Source organism: Bos indicus x Bos taurus, chromosome 15, assembly GCF_003369695.1.
Source record: "Bos indicus x Bos taurus breed Angus x Brahman F1 hybrid chromosome 15, Bos_hybrid_MaternalHap_v2.0, whole genome shotgun sequence".
NCBI classification, from domain to species: domain Eukaryota; kingdom Metazoa; phylum Chordata; class Mammalia; order Artiodactyla; family Bovidae; genus Bos; species Bos indicus x Bos taurus.
In genome coordinates this window covers 24,927,052-24,954,459 of record NC_040090.1, presented here as the reverse complement: position 1 = coordinate 24,954,459, position 27,408 = coordinate 24,927,052, and the positions used below count along the sequence as shown (strand labels likewise).

The 27,408-nt window shown below is 39.1% G+C and overlaps 1 protein-coding gene across 1 annotated transcript in view; it reads left to right on the top strand.

Moving 5' to 3' along the window:
* METTL15 (methyltransferase like 15) overlaps positions 1-26,343 on the top strand; it is a 271,881-nt gene extending 245,538 nt beyond the window's left edge. The window contains exon 7 of the mRNA XM_027562783.1: positions 26,268-26,343. Within this exon, the coding sequence (XP_027418584.1) occupies positions 26,268-26,296 (29 nt within the window). The 3' untranslated portion in view covers positions 26,297-26,343. The remainder of the gene's footprint in view (positions 1-26,267) is intronic.
* The last annotated feature ends 1,065 nt before the right edge of the window (positions 26,344-27,408 follow it).

Below are 27,408 nucleotides of genomic sequence, written 5' to 3'. Positions count from 1 at the left end.
GCAGCACGCCAGGCTTCCCTGTACTTCACTATCATTCAGTGAGTGAAAGTCACTCATCGTGTCCAGCTCTTTGTGACTCCATCCATGGAATTCTCCAAGCCAGAATACTGGAGTGGGTAGCCAGTATTCTTCTCCAGGGGATCTTCCTGACCCAGGGATCAAACCCAGGTCTCCCACATTACAAGCAGATTCTTTAGCAGCTGAACCACAAGAGAAGCCCGGAGTTTGCTATCACCCAGAGTTTGCTCAAACTCAAGTCCATTGAGTCGGTGATGCCATCCAACCATCTCATCCTCTGTTGCCCCTTCTCCTCTTGCCCTCAGTCTTTCCCATCATCAGGGTTTTGTCCAATGAGTCGGCTCTTCACATCAGGTGGTCAAAGTATCAGCTTCAGCATCAGTCCTTCCAATGAATATTCAGGATTGACAATTTAGGATTGACTGGTTTGATCTCTTTGCTGTCCAAGGGACTCTCAAGAGTGTTCTCTAGCACCACAGTTCAAAAGCATCAATTCTTTGGTGCTCAGCTTTCCTTATGGACTGACTCTCACATTTGTACATGAATACTGGAGAAACCATAGCTTTGACTATATGGACCTTTGTCAGCAAAGTGTTATCTCTGCTTTTTTAATACATTGTCTAGTTTTGTCATAGCTTTTCTTCCAAGGAGGAAGTGTCTTTTAATGTCATGGCTGCAGTCACCATCCACAGTGATTTTGGAGCCCAAGAAAATAAAATCTGTCACTGTTTCTACTTTTTCCCCAATTATTTGCCGTGAAGTGATGGGACTGATGTCATGATTTTCATTTATTGAATGTTGAGTTTTATGTCAAGTTTTTTCACTCTTTTCAGTTCAGTTCAGTTCAGTTCAGTCACGCAGTTGTGTCCGACTCTTTGCAACCCCATGAATCACAGCACGCCAGGCCTCCCTGTCCATCACCAACTCCCGGAGTTCACTCAGACTCATGTCCATCGAGTCAGTGATGCCATCCAGCCATCTCATCCTGTCATCCCCTTTTCCTCCTGCCCCCAATCCCTCCTAGCATCAGAGTCTTTTCCAATGAGTCAATTCTTCGCATGAGGTGGCCAAAGTACTGGAGTTTCAGCTTTAGCATCATTCCTTCCAAAGAAATCCCAGGACTGACCTCCTTCAGAATGGACTGGTTGGATCTCCTTGCAGTCCAAGGGACTCTCAAAAGTCTTTTCCAACACCACAGCTCAAAAGCATCAATTCTTTGGCGCCCAGCCGTCTTCACAGTCCAACTCACATCCATACATGACCACAGGAAAAACCATAGCCTTGACTAGACGGACCTTTGTTGGCAAAGTAATGTCTCTGCTTTTCAATATGCTATCTACGTTGGTCATAACTTTCCTTCCAAGGAGTAAGCGTCTTTTAATTTCATGGCTGCAATCACCATCTGCAGTGATTTTGGAGCCCAAAAAAATAAAGTCTGACACTGTTTCCACTGTTTCCCCATCTATTTCCCATGAAGTGATGGGACCAGATGCCATGATCTTCATTTTCTGAATGTTCAGCTTTAAGCCAACTTTTTCACTCTCCACTTTCACTTTGATCATTTCTGCCATAAGGGTGGTGTTATCTGCATATCTGAGGTTATTGATATTTCTCCCAGCAATCTTGATTCCAGCTTGTGCTTCTTCCAGCCCAGCGTTTCTCATGATGTACTCTGCACAGAAGTTAAATAAGCAGGGTGATAACATACAGCCTTGACGTACTGCTTTTCCTATTTGGAACCAGTCTGTTGTTCCATGTCCAGTTCTAACTGTTGCTTCCTGACCTGCATATAGGTTTCTCAAGAGGCAGGTCAGGTGGTCTGGTATTCCCATCTCTTTCAGAATTTTCCACAGTTTATTGTGATCCACGCAGTCAAAGGCTTTGGCGTAATCAATAAAGCAGAAATAGATGTTTTTCTGGAACTTTCTTGCTTTTTCCATGATCCAGCGGATGTTGGTAATTTGATCTCTGGTTCCTCTGCCTGTTCTAAAACCAGTTCTTTGCTCTCTCCCATTAAAGTGGTATTATCTGCATACTTGAGGTTGTTGATATTTCTCCCGGCAATCTTGATTCCAGCTTGTGAGTCATCCAGCTTAGCATTCCAGACTCTGTATATAAGTTAAATAAGTAGGGTGACAATATACAGCCTTGACTTACTTCTTTCCCAACTGGAAATCAGTCCATTGTTTCATGTCCAATTCTGTTGCTTCTTGTCCTGCATACAGGTTTTTTCGGAGACATGTAAGGTGGCCTGTATTCCTAACTCTTTAAGAATTTTCCAGTTTGTCGTGGTCCACACAGTCAAAGGCTTTAGCACAGTCAATGAAGCAGAAGTAGGTGTTTTGCTGGAATTCTCTTTCTTTTTCTGTGATCCAGTAAATGTTAGCAATTTGGTCTCTGGTTTCTCTGCCTTTCTTAATGCAGCCTGAAAATCTGGAAGTTCTCAGTCATATATTGCTAAAGCCTAGCTTGAAGGATTTTGAGCATTACTTTGCTAGCATGTGAAATGAGTGCGATTGTGTGGTAGTTTGAACATCTTTGGCCCTGTCCTTCTTTGGGATTGGCCTTCTCCAGTCCTGCGGATACTGCTGAGTTTTCCACATTTGCTGACATATTGAGTGCAGTACTTTAATAGCATCATATTTTAGGATTTTAAATAACTCAGCTACAATTTCATCACCTCCACTAGTTTTGTTTGTGCTAATGCTTCCTAAGACTCACTTGACTTCGCACTCTGAGACATCCAGCTCTAGGTGAGTGGCCACATCATCATGATTTTCCAGGTCATTAAGACTTTTTTTTATATAGTTCTTCCATGTATACTTGCCACCAGTTCCTAATCTCTTCTGCTTATGTTAGGTCCTTGCCATTTCTGGCCTTCATTGTGCCCATCTTTGCATGAAATATTCCCTTGGTATCTCTAATTTTCTTGAAGAAATCTCTAGTCTTTCCCATTCTATTGTTTTCCTCTATTTCTTTGCATTGTTTACTTTAAAAGGCTTTCTTATGTCTCCTTGCTATTCTCTGGAACTCTGCATTCAATTGAGTATATCTTTCCCTGTATCCTTTGCCTTTCACTTCCCTTCTTTCCTCAGCTATTTGTAAAGCCTCCTCAGAAAACCACTTTGCCTTCTTGCATTTCTTTTTCTTTGAGATGATTTTGGTCACTGCCTCCTGTACATTATAAACCTCTGTTCATAGTTTTTTAGCAATTGGACTACCAGATCTAATCCTTTGAATTTATTCATCACCTCCACTCTGTAATCATAGGGGATTTGATTCAGGTCATACCTGAATGGCCTCACAGTTTTCCTTACTTTCTTCAGTTTAAGCCTGAATTCTGCAATAAGGAGCTCATGATCTGAGCCATAGTCATCTCCAGGTCTTGTTTTTACTGACTGTATAGAGCTTCACTATCTTTGGCTGCAAAGAACATTATCAATCAGATTTAGCTATTGACCATCTGGTGATGTCCATGTGTAGAATCATCTCTTGGGTTGTTGGAAAAGGGTGTTTGCCATGACCAGTGTGTTCTCTTGACAAAACTCTGTTAGCCTTTGCCCTGCTTCATTTTTTACTCCAAAGCCATACTTGCCTATTGTTCCAGGTATCTCTTGCCTCCTACTTTTGCATTTCAATCCCCTATGATGAAAAGGACATCTTTTTTGGTGTTAGTTCTAGAAGGTAAGTCTTCATAGAACCAGTTCAATGAAGAGTCTCTATCCTTTCCAAATTGTTCACCACAGAACTGCCAAGTTCATCTGAAACTCAGTTTTGACCAAGTCCTGTTACCTGAAAAATTGGTTCACCTCTTGGTAGGTGTTGAGCCAAAAGACACAAGCAAGCCAAGGATCTGGAGAGGGAAGGATTTCTTATTACTTTTAGGAAGTAAGGAGACACCCGGGATCTTTCCCAAAGTTGTGTCTTCCCAAATCAAAATTAGGAAAGTTTTAAGCTAATTTTAATTTTAAGCTAATTTAATTTAAATTTTAAGTTAATTTAAGGGTACATTCATCCCCATGAAGGGCTTGGGCATTATACAGTACAAGCTTTAGTTGGTTCAAGTCAGGAGGGTCACAAAAGGTCAACATTACCATCCCTTAAGCTCTAGTTGATCCCATGGTTGAGCACTTTAGGTTAATGCTTACGATTGAAAGAGAACTGGGAGTTTTTACAACTGATATATTAATTTTGTTACTTCTCTTTCCTCTCATTTTTTTTTCTGCATTCTTTTGTTCCCTTAAGATTATTAATTCCTGCGACCTGTTTTAAGGACAAGCATTGTGGTCAGGCTTAGGTCACAAAATGGCTTAGTCCAAAAATGGCTCCTCTCATATCAAGAAAGCCATGCTCGGTTCCCTTTCTCCAAGGAACCCCTGCCTGATCTGCTTATACTTCTTTTCTTAAACAGTTGTTTGTCAATTGCTCTCCGTTTGTCAGCACATACTTAAATTTTCATAGACTTAGGAATCAGCTGAGGTCATTATTAAAATTCCCCAGGGGGATTTTAACTCATCTGAATCTAGTGATCCAGAGAGCCCATTTTGAGAATCTTTGTTGAGCTCAACTTCAAGTTCTTTAACTCAGCATATAAAACCCTTCATGACTTGGCTCTGGCTACTGCTCCATCCACATCTTTTACTTTTCAATCCTAAAATTAACTCTGTAGTACTAGAGATTCACTTTTAGCCCCACACATTCTGAGCTTTTGCTGTTTCTCTTTTTCCTTGAACACTTTCACTTTTTCACCCAGTGACTTCTGTGACCTTCACCTGCCCAATCCTGCCCAACTATATTAGTTATCTATTGCTGCATAGCTCATATGAGTTATCTATTAATTAGTATAATTAGTTATTATAATTAATTAGTTAATACAATTAATTTTAATATAATTATTTATCTATTGCTGCTTCCCTTATAGCTCAGTTGGTAAAGAATCCGCCTGCAATGCAGGAGACCCCAGTTTGATTCCTGGGTCGGGAAGATCCACTGGAGAAGGGATAGGCTACCCACTCCAGTATTCTTGGACTTGCCTTGTGGCTCAGCTGGTAAAGAGTCTGCCTGCAATGTGGGAGACCTGGGTTCGATCCCTGGGTTAGAAAGATCCCCTGGAGAAGCGAAAGGCTGCCCACTCCAGTATTCTGGCCTGGAGAATTCTATGGACTATATAGTCCACGGGGTCACAAAGAGTTGGACATGACTGAGCAACTTTCAATTGCTGCATAACAAATTACCTCAACAGTAGCTTAAAGCAGTGGTAATCATTTATGATTACTGGGGATGTCTATGGACCAGGAATTTAGAAATGGTTTAGTTGGGCAGTTCTGCCTTGGCAGTCTTTTAAGAGTTGTGGTCAGATGTCACCTGAAGCCATTTAAAAGCTTAACTTCTGGGAGATTTATTTCCAAAGTGGCACAATCACAGGGTTGAAAAATTAGGGCTGGCTGTTGGCAGGTGGCCCTTCTATGTGAGCCTGCCATCAGGATTGCTTGAGTCCTAACAGCATGCAAGCTGGCTTCCCCCAGAAGCCAGAAATACACACACACACACACACACACACACACACACACATATATATATATATATATATAATTTATTTTTAACTGGAGGATAATTGCTTTACAATGTTGTGCTGGCTTCTGCCATATAACAACATGAGTCAGTCTTAAGTATACATATGTCCCCTCCCTCTTGAACCTCCCTCTCACCCCTCCCCCCATCCCACTCTCCTAGGTTGTCACAGAGCCCAGATTCAGCTCCCTGTGTTATATAGCAACTTTCCACTAGCTATCCATTTTGTATATAGTAATGTGTCCCTTTTGTTTTCTTGGCCTAATTGTCTAACCTTATGTCAATACCACACTGGCTTGAATAATATAGCTTTATAATGAGTTTGAATCAGACAGTAAATGTTTTCCCTTTTTTTTTCTTTTTATAGAATGCTTGACTTTTCAAGGTCCTCTGCATTTCTATACAAATTTTAGAATTATGTTATCAGTTTTACCAAAACAAACTGAAAATCTGATAAGATTTGGATTGAGGTGTCACTTTATCTATATATCAATTTGAAGATAGTTGATAGTTTATTTATAGTAAATGTTCTAAACAATTCATTTAATCAGTTCAATCAATCCAATTATCAGATGTCCTTTAATTTCTCTCAGTAATATTTATATATATATTTATTTTGTAGACTTCCTAAATATAATAGCTCTAGCATATTTTTGGTAGATGCATTAGGACTTCTTGCATTCATGTTGTATGTAAATAAAAATGGTCTTATCAAAAAAGTGAAAGTGAAGTGAAAGTGTTAGTCGCTCAGTCATGTCTGACTCTGCAACCCCGCGGACTGTAGCTCACCAGGCTCCTCTGTCCGTGGAATTCTCTAGACAAGAATACTGGAGTGGGTAGCCATTCCCTTGACTTGAGCCAGCAATCGAAGCCCACTCTCCTGCCCTGTAGGCCGTGATTTACCATCTGAACCTACTTCCCCCTTTGAAGGTTTGTCTTTTGTTTTACTTATTTTTTGTTTGTTTTTGTGTGTGTGCTCAGTTGTGTCCGACTCTTTGCACCCCTGCCATGTTCCTCCATCCATGGAACCCTCCGGGCAAGTACACAGGAGTCTGCCGACACCTCCCACTCCTGGGTATCCTCCCCACCCAGGGACCAAACCTTCATCTCCTGAGTCCCTGGCACTGGCAGCAGAGGAAGAACCAGCTATATATATACACACACACATATATATATATGTATATATATATATCGATGGAGAAGGAAATGGCAACCCACTCCAGTATTCTTGCCTGGAGAATCCCGGGGACAGAGGAGCCTGGTGGGCTGCCGTCTGTGGGGTCGCACAGAGTCAGACACAACTGAAGTGACTTAGCAGCAGCAGCAACAGCATATATATCTCGAACCCACACCCCCTATATTGGCAGGCAGGTTCTTTACCACTGAGCCACCAGGGAAGCCCATATATTTGTATAATATATAGTATATGTATGATATATTTAAAAAATATTTAACATGGACTAGTATATATACACACATATGTATATATGTATATCATGTATGTGTGTATATGTATATACATAGACATACAATGCACATATGTTCATTTTAAGTGTATACATTGTGTTATAATTTTCCCAAAAGCTCAGAGGTTCCTGCAATGCAGGAAACACAAGAGATATGGGTTTGATCTCTGGGTTGGGAAGATGCACTAGAGAAGGAAATGGAGAAACTAAGCAGCTAAGCACAAGCATGTGGATCTGACTTCCACCAGGCTGAGTACACTGTGGGTAGGGATCGTGCCTTATTATTTTTGTATCTCATGTTTTTCTCAGAGATTAATCAAGAGAGAGGGAAAGGAAGAAGACAAGGGGGTAAAGGAAGGAAGGGCCAATTTTGAGCAATCAGATTTGGTTGTCATAGGCCTCATGACACATAAGAATTCTGTTAATTAGCAGATGGTTAACAAAAATATCTTTGTATGGACAGTTGGGAAGAAGCAGGCAGAGTTAGAAAAGCTTCCAACCACGACAACACAAATGTTGAGGAATGTGTGTGTGCTTTGGCCTCATTCAGTCTGCAAAGCTCTGACGATCATGTTCAGTCATATTTGGGACTAATTTTCTCTTCTGTTTTTGGTATTCACTGACATACCCTAGCTCACAAGCAGGGGAGGATGGAAGTTATAAAAAGGAGTGTGGTCTTGGAGATGGCCAAGGACAAAACTTCTCAATAGTAAAAAATTCTTAGAATGTTTCATAAATTTTTTTCAGTTCTAATCTTCCTAAGCTAGGAGGTCCACATGTACTGGAGAAATTAGACTTTTTTTCTTTTAACATGATTCTCCACTGAAAGAGAGTTTTACACATTAAAGATATTAATGATGATTCATGTTTTTAATGACACTTGCTGTTCCATACCGGACATGGCTCCTGTAGTTTTTCAAAACAAAATTCTTACCTGATTTTCTATAATCATTAGTTTGTGCTAAATTGTGAAAGAGCCATAATGTTATTTGTTGTTATGTATCAGGCCTGATACACAATAGATACACATCAAATATAAGCAGAATGAATTAAATCACTTATTCAAAAAATGATTTGAATCATCTTTGAATCAATACGATTGAATAACAAATGATTCAATCGTATTTAAGATTTCACCTTGCCAGATTCTTCCTCACCAAACATACAACTTATTGAAATCTGTTGAAACAGTGAGCTGATCCTTATTAATCATAGTTACAATAAAATATAAAGAAATCCATTTAAGTGAGTTTCTGCCATATGTATATAGTGTATAGAGCATTCTCTAACATCATCTGGCAATTATTCTTTGCCCACAATTCCTGTCTTCTTCAGAAGAGACTTCATCCTGCCTTCACAATTTGAGGACCCAAGATTTCTTGTCTTCAGAGTTTAGTGTCAGGTAAAACAGAAACCTGACTCACATCTTCAGGGGAATGCTGGTCAGCAAAATTTCATTGAGCATTTTCTGGGTGTCAAAAATTGTGTTAAGGCACTGGGACAGTAAGATAACTACTACTGTGTCTGCCTTCTAGGAGAAAGTAGCTGACTTCCTCTCAAATCCCTAGAGACTGAACAGAGGTTGCTATAGCTGTCACCAGTGTCAAGGCCTGATTTCACATCCCAACCTGTCTCAGGACTGAAGCACTAATTCTCCTGTCTGCTCTGTGGTAGTAACTGATAGCTCATGGCTGGGGCCTCCTGGGAGACTAGCCCCAACTTGAAGGGAGCTGCCACTCCCAAGGTTCTGTCCCCTGGGCAACAGGGGATATAAAAGTCTGCCCCTACCCTGATTTGGGACAACTCTGCAGGGTCATACCTGCTGCAAAGCTCCCAGTAGGATCAATTGGGCCTTCACTGTGACCACTTCGTAGTTTGACTTCTTTCCTGCCCCCTTCTGCTTCCTTCACTCCCTCATGTGTGTTGAAAGTACTACCTGATAAATCTCTTTTGCTTCCCGGTGAACATGCTCTATGAAAGTCACAATACTTAGGGTATTGTTATAGAATAACCAATGGGGCTATTCCGTAAAGAACCTGCCTTCCAAGGTAGGAGACGCAAGAGATGTGTGTTCAATCCCCAGGTTGGGAAGATCCCCTGGAGGAGGGCATGGCAACTCAACCCAGTATTCTTGCCTGGAGAATCCCATGGACAGAGGAGCCTGGTGGGTCCATAGGGTCGCAAAGAGTCAGACGTGACTGAAGTGACTTAGCACACAACATACATACCTTTTTTTGGGAAGAAACTAGCTTCAGCCAAAAGTTTAGGGTAACACTAATAAAGCATAACATAGTTGAATAACAGAAATTTAATTTACTTGTTTTAGTGTTTATCACGCTTGCCTACAAGTCAGAACTAGAACAGAAAATTGAAGGTATACTCAGTATTAGCACTCAGTACTTATGATGTAAGTATGGATTAGTTTCAAGGCACTAGGACTCAGTTCAGTTCAGTTGCTCAGTCATGTCCGACTCTTTCCAACCCTATGAATCGCAGCACGCCAGGCCTCCCTGTCCATCACCAACTCCTGGAGTTCAGTGAAACTCATGTCCATCAAGGCGGTGATGACATCCAGCCATCTCATCCTCTGTCGTCCCCTTCCCCTTCTGCCCCCAATCCTTCCCAGCATCAGGGTCTTTTCCAATGATTCAACTCTTGGCATGAGGTGGCCAAAGTACTGGAGTTTCAGCTTTAGCATCAATCCTTCCAATGAACACAAAGGACTGGTGTCCTTTAGGATGGACTGGTTGGATCTCCTTGCAGTCCAAGGGACTCTCAAGAGTCTTCTCCAACACCACAGTTCAAAAGCATCAATTCTTTGGTGCTGAGCTTTCTTCACAGTCCAACTCTCACATCCATACATGACCACTGGAAAAACCATAGCCTTGACTAGATGGACCTTTGTTGGCAAAGTAATGTCTCTGCTTTTGAATATGCTATCTACGTTGGTCATAACTTTCCTTCCAAGGAGTAAGCATCTTTTAATTTCATGGCTGCAGTCACCATATGCAGTGATTTTGGAGCCCCCAAAAATAAAGTCTGACACTGTTTCCACTGTTTCCCCATCTATTTCCCATGAAGTGATGGGACCAGATGCCATGATCTTCATTTTCTGAATGTTGAGCTTTAAGCCAACTTTTTTACTCTCCTCTTTCACTTTCATCAAGAGGCTTTTTAGTTCCTCTTCACTTTCTGCCATAAGGATGGTGTCATCCACATATCTAAGGTTGTTTATATTTCTTCCAGTAATCTTGATTCCAGCTTGTGCTTCTTCCAGCCCAGCATTTCTCATGATGTAATCTGCATATAGGTTAAATAAGCAGGGTGACAATATACAGCCTTGATGTACTCCTTTTCATATTTGGAACCAGTCTGTTGTTCCATGTCCAGTTCTAACTGTTGCTTCCTGACCTGCATATAGGTTTCTCAAGAGGCAGGTCAGGTGGTCTGGTATTCCCATCTCTTTCAGAATTTTCCAGTTTATTGTGATCCACACAGTCAAAGGCTTTGGCATAGTCAATAAAGCAGAAATAGATGTTTTTCTGGAACTCTCTTGCTTTTTCAATGATCCAGAAAAATGACTGGATCATTTGATCCAGATCAAATGATCCCATTTGATCTCTTGTTCCTCTGCCTTTTCTAAAACCAGCTTGAACATCAGGAAGTCCATGGTTCACGTATTGCTAAAGCCTGGCTTGGAGAATTTTGAGCATTACTTTACTAGCATGTGAGATGAGTACAATTGTGCAGTAGTTTGAGCATTCTTTGGCATTGCCTTTCTTTGGGATTGGAATGAAAACTGACCTTTTCCAGTCCTGTGGCCACTGCTGAGTTTTCCAAATTTGCTGGCATATTGAGTGTAGCACTTTCACACCATCATCTTCCAGGATTTGAAATAGCTCAACTGGAATTCCATCACCTCCACTAGCTTTGTTCATAGTGATGCTTTCTAAGGCCCTTGATTTCACATTCCAGGATGTCTGGCTCTAGGTCAGTGATCACACCATTGTGATTATCTGGGCCGTGAAGCTCTTTTTTGTATAGTTCTTCTGTGTATTCTTGCCACCTTTTCTTAATATTCTGCTTCTGTTAGGTCCATACCATTTCTGTCCTTTATCGAGCCCATCATTGCATGAAATGTTCCCTTGGTATCTCTAATTTTGTTGAAGAGATCTCTAGTCTTTCCCATTCTGTTGTTTTCCTCTATTTCTTTGCATTGATCGCTGAGGAAGACTTTCTTATCTCTCCTTGCTATTCTTTGGAACTCTGCATTCAGATGCTTATATCTTTTCTTTTCTCCTTTGCTTTTTGCTTCTCTTTTCACAGCTATTTGTAAGGCCTCCTCAGACAGCCATTTTGCTTTTTTGCATTTCTTTTCCATGGGGACAGTATTGATCCCTGCCTCCTGTATAATGTCACGAACCTCCGTCCATAGTTCATCAGGCACTCTCAGATCTAGTCCTTTAAATCTATTTCTCACTTCCACTGTATAATCATAAGGGATTTGATTTAGGTCATACCTGAATGGTCTAGTGGTTTTCCCTACTTTCTTCAATTTAAGTCTGAATTTGGCAATAAGGAGTTCATGATCTGAGCCACAGTCAGCTCCCAGTCTTGTTTTTGCTGACTGTATAGAGCTTCTCCATCTTTGGTTGCAAAGAATATAATCAATCTGATTTTGGTGTTGACCATGTGGTGATGTCCATGTGTAGAGTCTTCTCTTGTGTTGTTGGAAGAGGGTGTTTGCTATGACCAGTGTGTTCTCTTGGCAAAACTTTATTAGCCTTTGCCCTGCTTCATTCCATATTCCAAGGCCAAATTTGCCTGTTACTCTAGGTGTTTCTTAGGAAGTTAATTCCCTTTTACCTATAGCAGCTGCTATAAGAAAGGGAAAAAGAAACTATTTTCATCCTTTTGAAGAAAATTTTTAGATAATATACTCATATTGTATTTGCAGAAGGTGTTATTATTAAGCAGTGTATACAAATTTCAAGGTTTTTTTTTTTTTACAATCATTTGTCTTCATATCACATATAGTGAAATATTAGTTGGCTATTTTTATGATATCTAATTCAATACTATATTAGTGTCACATACATATCAAGTGGTTAATACAAAGTTACTTGGTATATATTTTCTCTCATTAATACAGTTTTCAGTATATTATGGTATAAAATCTTTACTAATCTTTGAAAACATCAAAATGTATCTACTGAATGAAATGCCAAAAATAAAGTAAAATAATTTTATATATAATTTTTACAAACATTGGGGGTATGTAAATTCAAATTAGGTATAAGTCCTTCCCAAAGACTTTTCCTAAACTTTTCTTTGGTTAACAAGTTCAGAGAGAATGATAGATTGATTGTTATGTTCCTCAACTATTTGTCAAGGTGGTGCCTGAAGCCATAAGGTAAATATTTATATAAAACAATATAGACTTTAAAATTTACATGAACTTTAAAGAGAGGAGATAGGACTTCAAAGAATTTCTTTCAATGAGCTGGTTTTTCCCTAATCTTAGATAATCCTTTTTATCCCCACCTCACATTGTTTTGCTGAGTTTAAGCAGTAAAGTTTGAGAAAAATTGTTGTGCAAATTTGATTCTGGTTCATAGATGCAGCTTTTCGTCTAGAGATGGCGACAGTTTATTTATGCAATCATCAGTTGCTGATAGCCTACTATGTATGGCATTGTAGGAGGAGAATTTTCTCCTCTGCTGCAGTCTTATACTGTATAAGGCAGTTTCCATGCAACCTCTTTTATCCAAGCTCCACTTTAAGCCTATACATTTTGAACCTTTAATAAAGCCTGACTGCACTCAGTGTCATTAACATGGAGTGGAGCTGTGGTGTCGTGGACTGGCCTTCAGCTCAGAGGTGAGCCAAGGCGAGTGCTGAGGTCCAGGTCCTCAGATATACAGTGAGCTGGCTTCCTCTAATTAGGCATCTTTCCAGGTGCTCTCTGGGCAAATAAAGGAGACCTGACATGGATAAAGTGAGAAATAGTTTAAAATCCAACTTGAATTAGTCAATGGAGTCTGAGTTGCCCCCACTCCCACCCCTTCCTTAGGTCCAGAGGTTACATATTTTCGTGACATTTCTGTATTCAGCTTTCTTGCTCATCAAGCTTTGTAGAAGCCAAGGGGTTTACATTACCCAGATGAGTGTGGAAGAATTCACAGTTTCATCCACTGTTGTGGGTGGGCTTGGGCAAGGGAATGAAAATGTTTGCTAAATTTAGATGGCTCGTGTAATGCTCACTAACCACAACAATATGTTTTCAGAACACTAAATTTGGAAAGACAAGCATTTCCCCCCCAAACAGCTTCACTCTCCATTGAATTGAACAGAATTGAAAACACTTGAGAGCAGTGACTTACTTGGTCTTTTTAACTGCGAGATTTCCTTCGGACCAGGGTGACCAAAAATTAGTGTGTGTGAACAGCTGTCAAGAGGAAGTCATTTCCAATCTCTGTTTTGAAAATAGCCAAGAAATTTTATTACAGCAACAGTAGATTTTTATTTGGCAAAATTGCCCCTCAAATAAATGACATGCTGTGTGGTGTGTCTTGTCATTTTAACTTTGACAAAAATTTTCTGATTTCAAGTGGATGTAAGACTGCCATGTTTGTGGTTTTGATCTAATGAAATGCCCCAGTTAGGGAATCAGTTACTTTCTCTGATTCCCTAATAATAATATTAGTAGTAGTACTTGCCTGGAAGAAGAATCAGCTGACGATGACTCTAAGAATATCTGCCTGGGGTGATCCTTTTGGTGGCCTTTACTTGTAGAACTTCCTTAAGAAGTAATACCTTAACATATTTTTAATTAATTATCACTCAGGATTTTTAAAAATCATTTTCATTTTTTCAAACTTAGAGAACTTCCTGACCCTCTCTCATGTTTTATTTGGTTTGTATGTTCTTTCCTTTTGTTGACCATACTTTTCAAATCTCTGCTTTTTCATTGTGTAATCATTTTGATGATTGCTATCTCATTTATTTAACATCTTTTTCTAATTTGTCTTTGCAATGAGGTCTGTAAACAACAGCATGGGTTGACACCCATACAAAGCAGCCAGTGCCACACTTTGGGGATAAATAGCAGAATGCCTTCATAGGGCTCTGCAGACCTGCACTTGGCCCTTTCTGACTCTCTTCAAGCTCTGATGAAGATCTCAATCCTCATCTTGGCTGGCTAAGAGAAAGAAAGAAATAAAAAAAAAAAAAAACAACTTGCTCCTTTATAATCCATAAACTCTAGAGGCAAAATTACAGTAGAGGAGGATACTTCAAGGATAGCTCAGAGAAGTTATTTTATCTTGTTCTCAGTATGCTTCAAAGTCTCTATGAAAAAAAATGATAACTTTAAAGTATAAAGTAAAGCTTCATATTAATGTTTTATGATCTATTTGTTTCCTTATCAATGGGAAATAAACGAGATCAGCCCTGGGATTTCTTTGGAAGGAATGATGCTAAAGCTGAAACTCCAGTACTTTGGCCACCTCATGCGAAGAGTTGACTCATTGGAAAAGACTCTGATGCTGGGAGGGATTGGGAGCAGGAGGAGAAGGGGACGACAGAGGATGAGATGGCTGGATGGCATCACTGACTCGATGGACGTGAGTCTGAGTGAACTCCAGGAGATGGTGATGGACAGGGAGGCCTGGCGTGCTGCGATTCATGGGGTCGCAAAGAGTCGGACACGACTGAGCTACTGAACTGAACTGAAACATGTATAAAGGAGAAGGAAATGGCAACCCACTCCAGTACTCTTGCCTGGAAGATTCCATGGATGGAGGAGACTTGTAGGCTGCAGTCCATGGGGTCACAAAAAGTCAGACATGACTAAGCAACTAACACATACACAAACATGTATAACTCGTCACCTAAGTGAATCATCCAGTTATTTACATGATACTTTCCAAGGCCTACCCAGGACTGCTTTGGTAGTTTACAGAACTTCTACAAAAGATGTCAGATTCCAAGTCAAGAAAGTTGTAAACACACTGGTCCCCCTTCCATTGGTTTCCATTTTAGGAAATGTCACCATTATCTAAGCCAGAACCTGGAATATCATTAATTCTACCTCTTCTCTCCAGTTTATGGATTCTGCATCCTAAAATTTCTTTAATAGATTTCCTTCTATCAGCTTCGATGGCTGAAGTACACTCCTAACAGCCCCCTTTTATCGTTCAGCTTTGGCTCTCTCTCATTCTTTCTCTGATTTGTAGCCACAGAGATGTGAATCAGTGCAAATATTACTGTGCACTTCTATCTGCTCCCATATATAGTCTCTAGTGCTTCTCTGATCTCAGGATGTAGTCGAAATCCTTAAATATCATCCAAGACCTTTGTGATCTACACCCTAATTACTTTCTCTCCAATCATTTTCTCACCTTGAGATCTGGTGACAGTTTCTACAAGTTTCCCATAGATGCCTCTTGTCTTAGGCCTTTGCACCTTTTCCTCTACCCGAAAACTTCTCTTGCTCATTTCCTGGCTACCTTTGATTCATTCTTCAAGAGGTCATTTAAATGTTACTGTATCTAGGGAATCCCAGATCGGGTTTGGAGTCCTGCTTCTGTGCTCCTGAAACTCTTTCTGGGATTCAGCCAACAGTACTCATCTCATCAAACTCCTCCCAACCCATTCTCCCACTGATGAAACCACATCTTACTCAGCTTTTTATGTCTGACACCTGGCACAGACCTGATAAAAACCTGGCTCAATGACTCTTTATTGAATGGAATGATTAATTAGTTAATTAATGAACAAATAAATAGATGAACACTGACTCTTGATGTGTTTTACTTCTCCTTTGGAGGCTGCTCTCAGACATCGTAACCTTTAGATGTAAACTATCCCTGTATCTGCTCTCCTGTGGCAACATTCACCAATAATGTGTACTCTTTGGAGGGCAATGGTGTGTTCTGCTGTTTGAAGATTTCTAAGAGAGTAGTAATAAAGCTTTAAACACAGCTTCAACAGGAAAAAAAAGCAAATAACAGTCATAGTAGAGCAGGACAGCTTGAAACCACAAGAACAATCAGTAAAATCCTCTTATTTTCAAGTCATGGAAACCAAGGTCTGGAAAGGCTAACTGGTTGCTATGGGTCATAACCATGTTAACCACCAAAGGTCCTGAACCTCAGGCATCCTGATTCTAGCCTGTATTTCCTGAAGTGTGCAGTATAAGGCTTCTGTGTTTCACAGTACTGTAGCCACTAGCCTTGTGTGACTGTTGATACCTGATATGTGGCTGGTATGAATTGGGACGTGCTGTAAGTGTAAAATACATGCCAGATATAAAAGAGCATAAAAAATCTCAGAAACAAGTTTTATATTGATTATAAGTGTTGAAATAGTATTTTGGATATGTGCATTTAAGTAAAACACTAAAAATTAATTTCTTGTCTTTATTTTAATTTTTTAGATATACTAGCAGAAAATTTTAAATTATATATGAAATCCAGGTAGAATTTAACAACGTGGTATTGTTTTGTTGTATTTGCTTTTCCCTGGTGGCTCAGATGGTGAAGAATCCACCGGTAGTGTAGGAGATCTGGGTTCAATCCTTGGGTTGGGAAGATCCCTGGAGGAGGGCACGGCAACCCACTCCAGTATTCTTGCCTGGAGAATCCCCATGGACAGAGGAGCCTGGTGGGCTATAGTCAATGGGGTTGCAAAAAGTTGGACGCGACTGAGCAACTCACCATAGCCCATTTGCTTTTTGAATTGTCCTCTATTTAAGTTAAGTGATACTGGTTTTCAGTTTAATGTGATGAAATAAACTTTCATTTATAAATATATTTATTTAACTAAAATGAGTATATTTAAGTCAAAATATTACATAAATACTAGTGGAGATAGCACAGGACTGAAAGAAATCATGAAGGATTATGTAAATAGCCAAAGTTTGGGAAACAGCCTTGTACAATGTACAGTCTGTTTCTGGCCAGCCCAGGACACTCAGTCTTCTACATGTAATCAGTAAAATGTGACTGTTCAGAGTTTAACTCCAACTTTGATAGGACCTTTGCAACATAAATGCTTCAGCTTCGAATTTGGTTATGAAAGACTAGATTAGGCACAATTGTCCAGCAAGGGGAGAAGGAAATGGCAACCCACTCCAGTATTCTTGCCTGGAGAATCCCTTGGACACAGAAGCCTGGTAGGCTGCTGTCCATGGGGTCGCACAGAGTTGGACATGACTGAAGTGACTTAGCATGCATGCATGCATTAGAGAAGGAAATGGCAACCCACTCCAGTGTTCTTGCCTGGAGAATCCCAGGGACAGAGGAGCCTAGTGGGTTGCTGTCTGTGGAGTCACACAGAGTCGGACACGACTGAAGTGACTTAGCAGCAGCAGCAGCAGTCCGGCAAGGAGTATGACAGTCAAGGTCCATCTAAGTTCTATGTCATGAACTGAGATGACCATACCTTTTGACCATGGGAAAAATGCTGGCAGTTTCTGGTAGTTGAATCTGGAGTTAATTTGGGGACATTATGGGTGGGAGAGCTGAGGGAGAACATCATGGAAAAAACTGGGATGATGAAAAATGAGCGGTATGTGACCAAATTCCTGAGTTACATATTAGAGCCCAAACAGCATAATAAGCTCTAGAATAGGACTGTTTGACTTTGAATCCTGCTTTCGGCATCACTTAGCTCTGTGACCCAGGATAAATTACTTAATCTTTCTACAATTTAGTTTCCTTGTCTGTAAACATGTTAATAATAGTCACAACCTTAAAAGTTTTCTATGAGGCACATACTAAATACTGGATCAATATTAGCTGTATTCATCATTGTCCACATTTTTATCATCATCACTATCACAGAATGATGATATTCAAAGGTGCATGGAGATATATGTGTAATTTTAATCTAGAACAGATATTAATAAATTGAGATCTGAAGTCCAAGAACATGCAGAAGACAGTGGATGACTGAATTAGTCAGGATTAGGTTAAAAATTTGGAGAAGGCAATGGCACCCTACTCTAGTACTTTTGCCTGGAAAATCCCATGGAGGGAGGAGCCTGGAAGGCTGCAGTCCATGGAGTCGCTGAGTCGGACATGACTGAGAGACTTCACTTTCACTTTTCACTTTCATGCATTGGAGAAGGAAATGGCAACCCACTCCAGTGTTCTTGCCTGGAGAATCCCAGGGACAGGGGAACCTGGTGGGCTGCATCTATGGGGTTGCACAGAGTCGGACATGACTGAAGTGACTTAGCAGCAGCAGCAGCAGCAGATTAAAAATTGCCAAATTATCCTACAGGTAGGCTTTCTTAGGAATCCTTTTCATAAAGGACTAACATCAGTGGACTATGTCCTAGTCACTTTGCCAGCACTGGACAGTCCTACAGAAATGCTTCTTTTTAGGGCTTCTAAGAACATTAACCCTACTAAATGGGTAAATATTTTTAATCTCCATTTTTGCCAATGATGGCATTTTTATGTGGTTAATAGTTGTTTTTATAACATATAATTAAGACATTTTTCCTACAGTTTTTTTTTTTTTTTTCCCATACAGTGAGTGGAGCCTGAGGAAGGAAAGAAAGGGGGGAAATGTTTCTAAACAGCCTTTTTTTTTTTTTTTCCCTTTTTGCAATCATGCTGATTTCTATACCCTGAGGTTTCTACTCCCACACATTCTAAATTAGCAATAACTTAGATCAGTGTTTTCAACTCAAGCATTAATTTGTGCCTTTTTTCCCCTTCATATACCTCTTTAAAACCTGAATAAATCTATAAGCAATAATTTTCAACTTTTTCAAAGCTGCCATTTGAGAATCTGTTGAAAGGTGTAGAGTGTATCCCCAGAAAGATGAATGTTCCCACATATAAAAGAAAATGTTCTGCACAATTTCATGGGGTTCAGGGACCCCTCAAAGCCTGCTAACTCAAGGTTAAATATCTCTACTCTAAGGACAAATAAACCATTGACCAACCTGAGACTACAAAATAATACAGAAAATTTAAGTGGACAAGGTCCCTGATCTCTGAGGCACAAATTTCTGTGAAGGCAAAAAGTGGAAAAGAAGTGCTTTTGTTTTTATTTTTTTTATTGATAGGAAATTGAATAACTATATTTTTCTCTTGGTTTATGTCTTTATAATACAGTGTCATTATTAAACATGCTGTGGATCTTAAATAGAAAATAAGATTACCATCACAGCCTAGGATGAGACCAATCACAGAGAGAAAGGCTATGTGCATCTTCCTGAAGTCAGTGAATGATACCAGGTGCGAACAATTGAAGGTTTCTGACCTTCTAGTTCAAGTTAGTCATGTAACAGTCATTCATTTTGCACGTGTGCCAAGCAAAGTGAATTTTCTAAGGTCACAAAGCTAGGTAGCTGCAGAGCCAACACTCTGTCCCAATTCCTCAGCTGGGATTTTGTCACTGTATTATATGGCTTCCACAAAATATGTCATAGTGAGATAAAGTTCACAGCCTACCAAATATTAACTTTTGTATAGAGCTATGCATCGACAATCCCAGGGATAGGGGAGCCTGGTGGGCTGCTGTCTATGGGGTTGCACAGAGTCGGACACGACTGAATCGACTTAGCAGCAGCAGCAGCATGCATCGACAAAAGAAGGGTATATATAGGTTATTCAGCATTTTAAAAGACAAAGAATTTAAATCGAAAGAAAAATTTCAAGTCCTGCAAGGCTTGCCATAAAACCATTTAACCTAATTTAACTTGATCTGATATGGTTTTTCCATGGCCCTTGACTATAATGCACTTTTCCTCAATTCTGTTCAAGTACTTTTGCTCAATCTGGTGTTCCACAAAACACTTTTCTCTCGATACATACTGAACCAAAGATTTTGTGATCAAATAGGTTTGGGAAATGTCTCATGTTATAGTCTGTGTTTGGTGTGTTAAGGAGCATATAGGAACATTATAATGTTCTAGGAAGTCCTGCAGTAAAACATAATAGCAAAAATCTTGTTTGGCTTTAAGTCTGCATTTCCTCAAATCCCTGCACATCAGAACACTTCTTCGTGCAGTGCCTGTTAAAATGCCACACGATGGGTGCTCTGCAGCACACACTACAAAGAATTCTGTTCCCCAAGGGTTCAGTGTAAGCTCCCATTTTCCAATGACTGTTGCAAATGCAGGGCAACTGTTTTATAAAAGCCTGCTACCTTAGCATATCCCCCTTTCAACTCAGTTTTATAAACAATGCTAACTAAAACCATTTTTTGTTTCAAGCTTTTGTCTCTCTAGTACACTGGTATAATGTTCTGCCATATTACATCTATTCACACCCATCACCTCACCATTTCCATTTCAGAAATATATTGTAAGGAAATAGTTATATATGGGAATGATTATTTAATTTATTCAATAATAAAAAATTGGAAACAACATAATCTCTTATAATAGGGGGATGGATGAGTAAATTATCCATGTAATAACATGTTAGGTACAAAAATTATAATTTTTTATTGAAGTATAGTTTATTAACAATATTTTGTTAGTTTCAGGTGTACAGAATAGTGTTTAAGTTATTTTTCCTGTTTATATTTCATTATAGGTTATTATAAGATACAGAATATAATCCTCTGTGTGCTTGCTGCTTATTTATTTTATGTAAATTGTTGTATCTGTTAATCCTATACTCCTAATTTGTCCCTCTCCCACTCCTTTTCCCCTTTGGTAACCATATTTTTCTATTTCTATGACTGTGTTTTTGTTTTATATATAGATTTACTTGTATTATGTTTTAGATTTCACGTATAAGTGATATCATAGAGTATTTGTCTTACTTCACTAAGCATAATAATCTCTGGGTCTGTCCATGTTGCTGCAAATGGGCAATATTTCATTCTTTTTATGGCTTAGTAATATTCCATCTCACATCTTCTTAAGCCAATCATCTGCTGATGGGAACTTGGGTTTCCATGTGTTGGCTATCGTAAATAGTGCTGCTGGCACCCCACTCCAGTACTCTTGCCTGGAAAATCCAATGGATGGAGGAGCCCGGGAGGCTGCAGTCCATGGGGTCGCTCAGAGTCAGACACGACTGAGCGACTTCACTTTCACTTTTCACCTTCATGCATTGGAGAAGGAAATGGCAACCCACTCCACTTTTCTTACCTGGAGAATCCTAGGGACAGGGGAGCCTGGTGGGCTGCCGTCTATGGGGTCGCACAGAGTCGGACATGACTGAAGCGACTGAGCAGCAGCATGAATATTGGGGTGCATGTATCTGTTGAATTATAGGTTTTGGTTTTTCTGAATACATACCCAGGAATGGGATTGTTGGATCATATGTTTGTTCTATTTTTAGTTTTTCAAGGAACCTCCATAAATTTACATGCCCACCAACAGTGTATGAGAGTTTCCTTTTCTCCACACCTTCTCCAGCATTTATTATTTGTAGATTTTTTGATGAAGGCCATTCTGACCAGTGTGAACTTATACCTCACTGTGGTTTTGATTTGCATCCCTCTAATAATGGGTAATGAGTATCTTTTCATGTGCCTGTTGGTCATCTAAAGATCACATTTTTCAAAAATCACTTAATGATATGGAAAAGGTCATGTAATGTTTTTAGTGACATGCTGCTGCTGCTGCTGCTGCTAAGTCGCTTCAGTCGTGTCCGACTCTATGCAACCCCATTGACGGCATATATAAGATAAAACATTATATTGAGAGCATCAATCCTATTTTATTATATATATATATATGTATGTATGTGTGTGTGTGTGTGTGTGATTTTTACCCAACACATACATGCATGTGCACACCTACACATATATATGTGTACCTACATACCAAAACTTGAAGGAAATATATCAGTATATTCAGGTTCTTATCTCTGAGAAGACTAAAAAAAAATTATGGGCTTCCCTGGTAGTTCAGCTGGTAAAGAATCTGCCTGCAATGCAGGAGACCCCTGTTTGATTCCTGGGTTGAGAAGATCCCTTGGAGAAGGAATAGGTCACCCATTCCAGTATTCTTGGGCTTCCCTGGTGGCTAAGATGGTAAAGAATCTGCCTGCAATGCAGGAGACTTGGGTTTGATCCCTGGGAATGTTTTTGGTGACATATATAAGATAAAACATTATATCGAGAGCACCAGTCCCATTTTATTATATGTACACACATGTGATTTTTACCCAACATATACATACACATGCACACCTACAGGCACATATATATGTACACTTACATATCAAAGCTTGAAGGAAATACCTTAATATATTCAGGTATTTATCTCTGAGAAGACTAAAAGAATTTTTAGAAATTTAAATTTTTTTAAGTATTAAAAAAAATTTACAACAAACATGTTCTTGTTAAAACAACAACAAATATACTATTAAATAATTGGTTTTTCATCTTTGGCTCAAACTGGAAAAGGACATGTATATTTTATCCAAACAGTGATTACCAAGTAGCTTTGTTTCCTTTACCTCCAAGTTTACTATTCTTATTTCTGCTAATTCATTCTTGCATGAAGTTGATAGGACCCCTTCCCTGGAATTGTTTAATATCATATTTTTGAAAGCTAAGATGTTTTTACAAGTTAATTTTAGAAGACTACACTTAAAAAAGATCTATATTAGTTTCTTACAGAATATGATCTTTATAAGTAATACAAAATAGGATATATGCAGTTATTTACAGTGGGTCTCCACATAGAAGTGCCCTTGAAATAAAAAGATGAAGTGGACTTCAAACTTTAATACCCATGACTTCTGAATTGTTGAGCACTTGTACAGGCTTTTTCCCCCTTAACTATATAGTGATAGTTTTTGTGGTAGCAAGAGTTGATCAGATGTATTTAAAGGAATAAAAGGAAGTTTATCATAAAAGCATTTATTTTCATAAAGGAGAAGATTTACTGACTGCCAGGACAAAATTTACCAGCCTTTTTAGGAAAATAATACAATCAAACTCACTATAATGTATTATCTTAAATGTCTTGTATGAAATAAAAATACTAGATATATGAAGAAATATAAAAATGTGACTCAGTTCAGTTCAGTTCAGTTGCTCAGTTGTGTCCAGCTGTTTGCGACCCCATGAATTGCAGCATGCCAGACCTCCCTGTCCGTCACCAACTTCCAGAGTCTACCCAAACTCATGTCCATTGAGTCAGTGATGCCATCCAGCCATCTCATCCTCTGTCGTCCCCTTCTCCTCCGGCCCTCAATCTTTCCCAGCATCAGGGTGTTTTCTAGAAATCATGAAATTGAAGCAACCAAAAGAAACAGATCCCAGGGCACTCAGATGTTGGAATCAGCAGATACTGCTTTTAAATTAGCTGTTATAAGTATATTTTAGGATTTAAATAAAAGATGCATATACAATAGTAAATCTCATCAGAAAAATGGAAACAATGAAAACCAAGTAGAACTCTAGAACTAACAATTATACTATCTAAAATCTAAAAATTTATTGGATTGTATTAATAGGTTAGATAATGGAGGAAAAAGTCAGTGAACTTGAAGATATAAAAATAGAAATTATCCAATCTGAAGAACAGAGACAAAAAAGATTTTTTTAATGATATTTTCTTAGTGACTCATGGGACCATATAAACTGGTCTACTGAAAGTATAATGGAGTCACAAAAGTAGAGAGACTGAATAAGGAAGAAAAATATATATAAGTAATCAATGACCTCCCCAAATTTGGTAAAAAGCAATAACAACAACAAAAACAATGAATCCACAAGCATATCATGGTCAATTGCTGAAAATCAAAAATAAAATGAAACTGAGGCAGAGTTATTCACTTAATCCCTTTCTCCAAACTTAAATATCTCTGTTCTCAACACAATTCCCTATTCTTAAAATTACTTCAGAAAGCCTTTATGAGGGATTCTTGAAAAACATGATAATTTGGCAATCAGAAAGTAAAAAGCCTGAATTCAATCAAAAGTTGCCAAACGTCACATTGAGTACCCCTATATACTACTATATTTCAGAAAGTAAGAAAACCATCTTCTTTTTCCTTTTAGGACTTAAGATGGACAGATTACTTAGAAAAAAAATCTAAGTGTGGATTGGCTGTTTTTTCTATGGAGGTTTTTAACTTTTGTTTGATACTGGTTCAGTCACTGCCTTTACCCCTCAGGTGATAAGCTCCACACAACTAAGGGATATTTTTCCTTCCTTATTCAGGGGTATATTTATAGTCCAGGTAGATGTCTCATGGTACATATTCAATGATTAAATGAAAGAAAGAGATGAAAATGAAAGTAAATACTTCCATGATGTTGGTTTATATCATACTAGACATCTGTTTTGTTAACAAACCAGACATAAGTTTTTCAGGTGTTACCCTGAACTGTTTGCAATCAACAGTTTTTTTTTGTTTTTTAATATCTTAATGCAATCTATACTAGATTTTAAACCTACCAGCCCAAGGTGAGAATTTCATTTATTTATTTATAAATGTTTATTTGGCTGCATCAGCAGGTCTTCGTTGCAGCTCATGGGATCTTTCTTGCATCATGTCGGCTCTTTTGTTGTGGCACATGGACTCTAGTTGTGACATACAGGCTCAACTGCCAACAGTAGTTGCAGCTCAGGCTTAATTGCTCTGGTGTGTGGGGTCTTAGTTCCCTGACCAGTGACTGAACCTGTGTCGCCGGCATTGCCAGGCAGATTCTTAACCACTGGACAACCAGGGAAGTCCTAATGTCCGAATTTTAAACAAGTCAGTAACTGTTATTGCATTTACTACTCACCTAGATATTATTTCAGCTGGAGGAAAAAAAATGACCATCAAGTTTCTAAATTCCATTGATGCTTCTAATCCCATTGGTCTTTTCTTACTGGGGCATTTTTTCTGCAGTTCATGTTTCACTTCCTGTAATGTCCTGAAGTCTGTAAGGTGACTTAGGGTATGCACGTTAGTTAACATTTCTATTGGTGCAGTAATAGTTATGTGCATTGTTTCAAAATTAAATGAATTATATTATCAACCAGAGTCTAACCAGGAAAGTAAAAATCATTTTATGATTTTTCCACAGAGTTAAGTTAATTCAGGGAAATTATTGCACAGATTATGAAATGTCTAAGAACCATAGATGGGATGATAAGGTAATCCAGAGATAAACAGCAGAAAACCACTATCATCTGTAGGCTGGAAAGATGAAACATTCAGCAGTATTATTGGCTAAAGGGTCATCAAATGGCAGGTAGAACTAAAGGAACCTGTCAAGCAACGGGACCAAGGAGTTTTTGCCGCAAAGGAGAGGCAACTGCTAAGACACTGCCTCCGGTACAGAGACAGGAGGAGACTGTTCAGACTCCTTACACTATCTTCCTTTGTCAAACAAAATTCTGCCAGAAGACAGCTGATATAGGATTCTGAAAAACAGGAAGCTGCATGGCTCAGTCTTCCTCTCTAATAGAGAGCTGAGCTGAAGAAAGACAAGGAATAGAGCCAACATGCCTAAGCTCCCAAAAACCTATAGGTATAACGATTGTTTACAGAATGTAAAGCACTTTCTCAGAGGTTGTATATGCTATGCTAAGTCACTTCAGTCATGTCCGACTCTGTGCGACCCCATAGACGGCAGCCCACCTGGCTCCCCCATCCCTGGGATTCTCCAGGCAAGAACACTGGAGTGGGTTGCCATTTCCTTCTCCAGTGCATGAAAGTGAAAGTGAAGTCACTCAGTCGTGTCCGACTCCTAGCGACCCCATGGACTGCAGCCTACCAGGCTCCTCCATCCATGGGATTTTCTAGGCAAGAGTACTGGAGTGGGGTGCCATTGCCTTCTCCGCAGAGGTTGTATATAGCTTCAGCTATTCAATGCCATGTCTCAATGATTCCACAATTCCAACCAATTACTTTTCGGTGCAGAGAGCTTTATGGGATTGACCATTAGAAACTAGAAAAAATCTTTCAAAAATAGAAATTATCTAATGCGGTTCCTGCTCATATCATCATAGATTTTTAGGTATTTAATTGAAATATGGCAAAAAATGACTTTTGATATGTTCCCTTTTCCAAGTTTACAAGCCACAGAAAGCTTATCTTCCTGCTAGCATTATAGTAGTTTCTTAATCTGAAAAACATAATGAAAAGGAAATACATCAGGTTGTGAAAGCTCTTTAAACTTGCATTGCTGTAGGACGAACTCTAAAAGATTCCTTAAGATTCAGAAAATCAAGAAAACTCAAGAGGAACTTAAATGCTTGAATCCTTATCTCTGCTATTGCAGATCATGTCATTGGATACTCCAGAAAATGAATATGTCCTGAAGTGGATGGAGTGTGTCATTAAATCCCCAAGTAGGGTGAGTATGACATAATAATGCTTGACAAGTGTTGAAGAGTTTAAATAGCAAGCAAGTGAGAAAATGGTTTCCTGCTACATAAGAAGTCAGAACTTGAAGTACCAAAATGGAATTGGAAAATGGAAACATTTGAATGACTTTCTAGAAATATTTCCAGTGGAGTCATAAGTTAGGACAATGGAATTGGTTCTCCAGAGGGAAGTGATTGGAGCAGAGGTTTTTGAAGTAAACAAAAGAAAAAGGACATCTGAGCATATACCACAGGGAATGTACCTCTGGAGTCAGCTATTATTAACTCTTTTCTTTGGTTCCAACATTAGAAATGGCAATTTACATCTGCATAGACCTATTCAATGAAGTGTATGTATACACACTATCATATTTGATTGTTGGTTGAGAAATTAGGGTTTAGAGAGGTTAAAAATGGCTTGTTCAAAGCACAGACCTGTTAAGTGTTAGAGTTGAGTCTCCAACTCATGCTATCATTCAACCATGAATACTCTCTCTACTATACTGCAGAGCCTTGGCATCAGGAAGAGTCACAACAAACAGAAGCTGTGTTTGACACTGAAAGAAAACCATATTCTTGTGCTTCATGTAGACTTATCCACAAGAACAGGAAACTACAACCCGTTTCCAAACATCTAGGGAAGTGTAACTACCAGGATTCTTGGTTTTAGAGAACAAAATGAACTCTGAGTAGTGTAGGCAGAAAGGGATTTAGAGCATCAAATAGCTTATAGAATGCATCAGAGGCTAAAGAACTAAGTAGTCCTTAGAATTTGTGGGATCTGGGGGCAAGAGTACAAATAAGTACTCACATAACCTATCTGAATACTTAAAAGTTAAATAGAAGCTTCAAACTGTTAAATAAAATACGTGCTATGTTTCCATCTTGAGAAATTTACCTTCGAAATGACATAGGAAAGTTAAGATTGACTAGAATTCTCAGGCTCCTTTGGTTTGCTCACCGAAGCGTAGTGACCTGGGAAAAGCATGGCTCCAGCCCCCAACAAGGGTTCCCAGTCCTCTTCTCATTTCTGGCTCCATTCTGGGCTGCAAGGGA